The sequence below is a fragment of the Anneissia japonica genome, unplaced genomic scaffold (genome assembly GCF_011630105.1).
Source record: "Anneissia japonica isolate Jap-2015-1 unplaced genomic scaffold, ASM1163010v1 scaffold3040_len1308831_cov196, whole genome shotgun sequence".
Classification (NCBI taxonomy): Eukaryota; Metazoa; Echinodermata; class Crinoidea; order Comatulida; family Comatulidae; genus Anneissia; species Anneissia japonica.
Window position 1 is genome coordinate 863,714 of NW_022718257.1, and position 6,920 is coordinate 870,633.

The window sequence follows — 6,920 nt, forward strand, 5'->3', positions numbered from 1 at the left end:
ACTTTTTTAAGGATTTGATGATAGTTTCTGCATGAGAAAAGCCTGAAATCATAAATTTTGAAGGCTGATTTCTCATATATTGTTCTTTAAACAGCTGTGTGTTTAAATGCTTTTAACTTCATAAGGAAATGTCCGATTTGATTGATTTTTTTACCATTTTATAGCTATTGTTTTACTCTCTAACACTGTATTAATAACTCAAAATCGATTTTGCGACGAGTGACTGGTTTGGCTTGTCTTTGCCACATATGTCTTCATTATATACAATCAATTTATCTGTTCTGTAGTTGTATTGAGTTGTATTGAGAATTTTTTAATAAAATTTAATTTTAGCCTATGCTGCTAGCATCCAAATATAATTCAGAATTTTGGTTTTGTCTCAAAGTTTGAAAAGTGAATAATATTTTAGCTACCAAATAACATAAATAAATAAATGAATCATAATCTTAAGTGCCAAATTCTATAAATATTTGAAATTAATTATTTAGTAAAATATGCTCTTTTCAATAAGTGAGTGAAATACAGCTGCAGTGAATTTCAGCGCATTGGTTTGTTTTCACCGCAGGTGAGACTTTTTGATACCTTGTTTAGCGAACTTATTTAAAAAATAAAATCATCAATGGATGTTGGAAAAATACTTAAGTAAAATTTTGTTATCTCAATTACAGCAAACTTATTTTGCCAAAAGCAACTAGGTAGAAGAGAAAATAAAAATAAAATTTTATTGGTAAATGTAAACAGTGTAGTAATAAGGTTGATAAATGCTTAAATTGTATAGTTAAGGAGGCAATATATACTGTATGTCATATTTTTTAAGATTTCAGGGAGAAGAGTGTGTGGTAGAGATAAATAAAAATATATATTTTTTTTATAAATTGCTGTTTTTTGTGGCATATGGTGCCCTAACTGGCCAAAAATAAAATTACATTTTTATTCAAAATCACAATTATTGGCAGTCGTAGGGTTCGCTAGACAAGGTATAGAAGAAAACTAGCCTTATGTTGCCTTCTTGTCCGATTTTTTGTAACTTAATATTGCTGCCATTCCACTCTGCTGGTGATATTTGCGCTCCCTCCCATAGTTCATATATATATATATATATATATTCATAATTTGTAAATGTATTCTGTGTGGGTGGTTGAAACTATATAAAAGCAAAAGTGCTTGATACCTTCAGTGACGTTGTTTTAGTGATAGGAACTAGGCTTTTCAGCCCATACTAGTGCTTCTTCACAGCCAGAAGTCTCACCCACCAACAACAACATAAAAACATGATACCACTTTTAATGCAGTTCTACATTTCCAATGTTGTGAAAGGTGTGCAATAGAGAATAATCTGCCAGTAAAACGCACAGTGACCTCAAGTTTACAATGACATCATGTCGTATTTTTGTCATGTTAAATTGACACAGGTAATAGTAACACAGGGTATGACTGTATTGAATGAAATTTTTATGATAGACAGATTTTGTGGCTCAATTGAGTGCTGGTCATTTGTTGGTATAATTTGTGGGTATAAAGCTGGTCAGGCATGCTGCAATATTGCTTACGATAAGCTGCGCAACGACACTAACAAAGACATTATTTTGAACATTTTCAAAATTCCATATCTTACGCTTCCATATGACTATCTGTATTGTGTTGTAATACCTGTCATATCTTGCAACAACATCCATGCACCAGATACTTTTAGACAGAGTGTAGCACAGCAAAATCGCATTATGTGAGACACCGGCTTTAGATATTTTAAATTTCATAACAAAAACTGTTGGTGGCTAGAATTGATAAAAAAGAAAAACATACCTGTATTTTAAAAAATGTTTTCCGTGTTTACTGACCAAACGGTTTGACTGACTTCCTCAGGTAGACCTAATGCTTAACAGTAGGTATTAGAAATTAGTTAAAGTTGATACAAAATTCCAATAACTAGAAGCAGTTTGGCACAGCGGGAACGGTTTGGTTTCCCAACCTCGAGGTCTGGGTTTCAATCCCACTTTGCTGTGCATTTCGCTTGGGTCCTTGAGCAAGTCACTTTATCTGCATTGCTCCTCTCTATCCAAAAGTATAAATGGGCACCTGGTAGGCGTTGCCTGCTCCTGTGCTCATTACCAGCAGCAACACTTTAAAAGCATGTGGACCAAATAATCAGGGAAAAGAGGTGCGCTTTATAACCTCAAGGAAGAGGCGCATTATAAATGCCTATACCAGTACCAGAATAATGAATAATTTTACACATGGCGATTTAGTGATTATTTAAACAGTCATTTTGGATGTTTCATTTCAATATTTTCCAGACAGGTGCTGGCTTACTATTGAATAAGCTAGCAGTTCTACTGTCCAGTACTACTTTGAGCCATGAAATGTGTCTACTGTGTAATTTGTAATGATGACAGAAATGAATTGTATTGTTATTTTGTTTAAATACAATTCATAAAAGGATAATATTAAAAGGATAGAGAGCTTGTGAATAAATTGTCATTATTTTATTTGCACAGTATTTTATTTTGCATTGGTGAATGCATGTTAATGAAATAAACAGATAATATGTGTGTATTTTTATGAGATTCATTTTAATACAGTTTATTGTGAGTTTTTTTTTTTTTTTTTGTACTTGTAGGCCTATTTATAAAGACCTATACATGAATCGGATTATTTTGTTTCTTCTTTTGATCACGAACTCCCATTTAAGCCTATCGTTTATACACAGTATTATTATTTGAAGTGCAGGGGTAGGTTGGACCCGCTGTGGACAGAGAATAAGGCAGGGATTCAAAAGTGGCGGTTATTATTTGTTGAGTTGAGTATTGTTAATTAAAAGATAAAATTCATTGTGGAATTACTTAAAGTCTAACGAATTTTACAAATAGGCCAATACTAGGTGATACCCTTGATCAAAGTCCTTCTTTGATCATGTAACTCGCGTTTGAAAAGTTACTTAGTAATTAACTCAACTTAGTAGTCTTTTCAATTGAACTTTTTATTTTGGAATTTCAAATTACTTCATAAAAATCACAAAACGACGAAGCTAGTGTAATTTAAACTACATTAAACAATTTAATACAAAAGGGAGGAGAGATTTGTATTTGTGCTCTTTGAAGCTTGGTTTCCATACAATCGCTACACGCTTCCGGTGATGCTGATTGGTCGGTCGAATCGGGGAGCCTTCCAGATTGCGTAGGGGACTGCTACACAGCGATTGCACTGAAAACACTGTAGCGATTTTAATGAAAACAGGCTTAAAATGTCGCTTAACGATAATCACAATTTAAAATCACTTAGTGCCTATCCTCAGAGTTTGATCGATATAAGCCTAATAGTTCATATCCCGAGAATTTGAACGACTTAATTCAAGTTCAAGTTCAGTTAATTCACATATAATGCATCATCAGGAATTACAATGAATAAATAAAATAGATTATATTATATAGGAATGCAAATATGTCTGGAGAAAGCCAGATAAGCCCAGGAGGGCTTTAAGCCTGGTTCCACCAGTAAAAGGTTGAAAATAAATTAAAAGTTTATGTAATAAAGTGAATGCTATACACATACTAAACACACAAGAATACAAGAACAGACTACAACATTATATTCTTAACGGGACAAGGACAGTACAGAACACATACCGTACACCTAGGGTAAGGTTAACGGTGTTGGATTTGTGTAATTAAGCTGACGAGGTTAGGCTGTAACTAAAAGAATAATTATGATTAAGGATATTAAGAGTATTTAAGGTGAGATTTGTAATTGTATTTAAAACAATTTATGGTATTGTGACTTAAGATGGATGTGTCAAGTGAGTTCCATAGCAGAAGACCGATGTGATTATTGAATTTCGAGTTGAGGTTCTATTGTAGTTTTTTATAACACACGTTTCTAGTGTCATAGTTATGTAGATAGGAATGGTACGCCACGTAGAAACCTTTATAGAAATCAAGTGGACTACATAATGGTTAGGAAAAAGAATGTAAATTGTATCACAAATTCTAGATCCTATAGTGGTATTAACGTTGAAACCGACCACAGATTAGTAAACACAGTTTAGGCTGCAATATGTTAAGATGAAACCGAAAAAGGCGAGCCGAGTATTAGATGTAATGAAACTTACCGATACAGTACTACTAACCAGGAAAAATACAAAGCTAGAATAAAACAAAAACTAGACACTCATAAGTTAAGCAACACTGACATACTTAAAAAGTGGGGACATGTTGCGCACGTCTATAAGGAGGCGGCTAAGTATGTAGTAAGGTTTAAAACTAAAAATTAAAAAATAAAAATAACTGCTAAGAAACTAAAAAATGGTAAGACACCAGGACCAGACGATGTTCATTAAGAATCAAATTTGCACCTGAGTAGTATTTGATATTATTGCAAATATTTTTAATGAGATGGCGAGATCCGGTAAAGTGCCTAATGATATAAAAGAGGGAATCATAGTTCACTTCCAAAATCAGGTAAACAGAAAAGTATTGTCAAAAACCTCAGGCCAGTTGTTCTTTTGAACACCATCAGAAAGATCTTAGCTATCTGTCTTATACAGAAGATAGGTGATAAACTTAAGAGCGTTATACCGCTCTCTCAAGCAGCATACACCAAAGGGAGAAGTGTTACCGAACATGTATTTGCTCTCAGAACGCTTGCAGAGAAAGCCATTATCTCATCTGAGTGCAAGCTTACTCTTCTTATGCTAGACATGAGCAGCGCTTTTGATACAGTGAATAGGAAAAAACTCATCGAGATTATATCCCAAAATCTAGAACCTGAAGAACTAAACCTCAATAAAATATTAATAGAACAAGTAGAACTTAAAGTAAGGATAGCAAAGGAGTTAGGTGACCCTATTATATCAAATATTGGGGTTCCACAAGGAGATTGCCTTAGCCCTATCCTCTTCACCACATACTTAGCATACATATTACAAACATATGAACAACAACAATATCAGACAATCAATTTTACATTGAGCCTTCAATATGCCGACGACATTTCATGGATATCTACATCACAAGAATACGTAAATGAAATAAAGAAAGAACTGCCACCTCAATTTAGAGACTACAATTTAACGGTAAACGCATCCAAAACAGAAGAATATACCATACAAAGGAAAGGAAATGGAGATTGGCGAAATTGTAAATTTCTAGGCAGCAAGTTGGGAACAAGAGAAGACATCAGTAACAGAAAACACCTCTCTCTAGCAACATTCTCTAAAATAAGTGGTATACTCCAAAATAAGAAAATAACAACCAAATTGCAAGTGAGAGTCTTCAATGTATATGTCACCAGTATCTGCCTATACAACAGCGAACTCTGGACAATGACCAAATTGTTAGAGAATGAAATAGATGTGTTCCAACGAAAGTTTCTACGAAGAATATTAGGTATAAAGTGGCCAGAGAAAATAAGGAATGACGAGGTATAGAGAAAGACAGGGAAAGAAGAACGGAGTAAGAAAGTAAAGAAAAGAAGGCTGGTATGGTATGGGCACCTGCTCCGCTTAGATGAACACACTCCAGCTAGAATGGCATACCACGAAGCAGAGCGAAAGGTAAAACGTCCGCAGGGGCGGCCGACAACAACATGGATGGCCAACATCAAGAAGGAAACCAGATTTTTCACACACAGGTCTATGCACGCACTTGCTCAAAAACGCACCAAATGGCGGAAATTAGTGAGATGCGCGATGTCTAACGACGACTAGCGTTAAAGAAGAAGTTATGTAGTTCATTATTTTTTGTAAAGTATCCTTTAAAAGTATTTGGGAGTTTTTTATTTGCATATCGATACATGAAAATGGCAGATTGCAATTTATTTATGTCAAAAATGTTTAAAGTGTTAAATTTATAGAAAAGAGGTTTGGAATGGGAAAGGTAATTTAAGAAAGGGAAAAGGTCATTTAATAAAGAGCAAGTACGAAGAACCCTTTTTTGAAGTTTAAATAATTGATCAAGTTTAGTTGTTTCAGTGCTTGTCCAAGGACAATGAGTTTGGTGTTTTGCATCAGTGGCTGCCCATGCAATGTTACAGTAGGAAAGATGTGAGTGTGAGTAGGAAAGAATAAGAGTGTTATATAATGAGAAAGAAAAAAATATTAGATGGAAGAGTAAATTTGAGTTTGTTAAGTACGCCATTGCTTTTGGAAATTTTTCTAGAGATTTTGGAGATATGAAGTTTCCAGTTTAGTTTGTTATCTATGAGTATTCCAAGAAATTGAGTATTATTAACTAAATTAATAGGAGTATTGTCGATATAGATGTTTTTGTTTGGATCAATATTAGTTTTATTTCCGGAAAAGTGTATGTAGTTGGTTTTGCTGATATTTAATGACAGTTTATTAATTTTAAACCAATTCGAAACATGTTTTATTTCCTTGTTGAAAATTCTAATTAGGGTGTGCAAATCAGGATGTGAAAGGAAACTATTGGTGTCGTCTGCAAAGAGAACGTATGTAATGGAGTTAGATGCCTGAATCAGCCTGATCATAGTGCCTCCCCGGAGTTTAAACGACTTCTAAGTCGTGACGTCCGTACCATCAGTTTTAAAAAACTGATTGTATGGACGCCACTAGTAATAAAATGTCTACAGAAAACTGTGCATCGTGAGCTAATGCTTAAGTTGGAACATATCTTAGACCATTGCAGTTTGCTGCAGATGTGAGAGTGTAGCATTCATGATGCCATTGCCACTTTAATAGGCTAGACACATCCTTAGGTCAACACAAAGAGAATCAGCACATAGAGAATCAGCTTCCTCTATAAACCGCATATAATGTTATCACAATTAAATACACCAACCCACTATCACTCATTCACTCTCATTTTTTTTAGGAAGTTGGGGAGGGGGGGGGGTTATTGAAATTCTACTGGAACATTTTTATTTATGTTATTTGTAACTTATATACTCTAATCTTATACACATCT

The 6,920-nt window shown here is 34.2% G+C and overlaps 1 protein-coding gene across 1 annotated transcript; it reads left to right on the forward strand.

The window, feature by feature from the left end:
• The first annotated feature begins 3,780 nt into the window (after nucleotides 1-3,780).
• Nucleotides 3,781-5,422, forward strand: LOC117110476. Its single transcript, XM_033253193.1, has 2 exons — nucleotides 3,781-3,793; nucleotides 4,455-5,422. Exons 1-2 carry the CDS (start codon nucleotides 3,781-3,783, stop codon nucleotides 5,420-5,422), a joined length of 981 nt encoding a protein of 326 aa, XP_033109084.1.
• The last annotated feature ends 1,498 nt before the right edge of the window (nucleotides 5,423-6,920 follow it).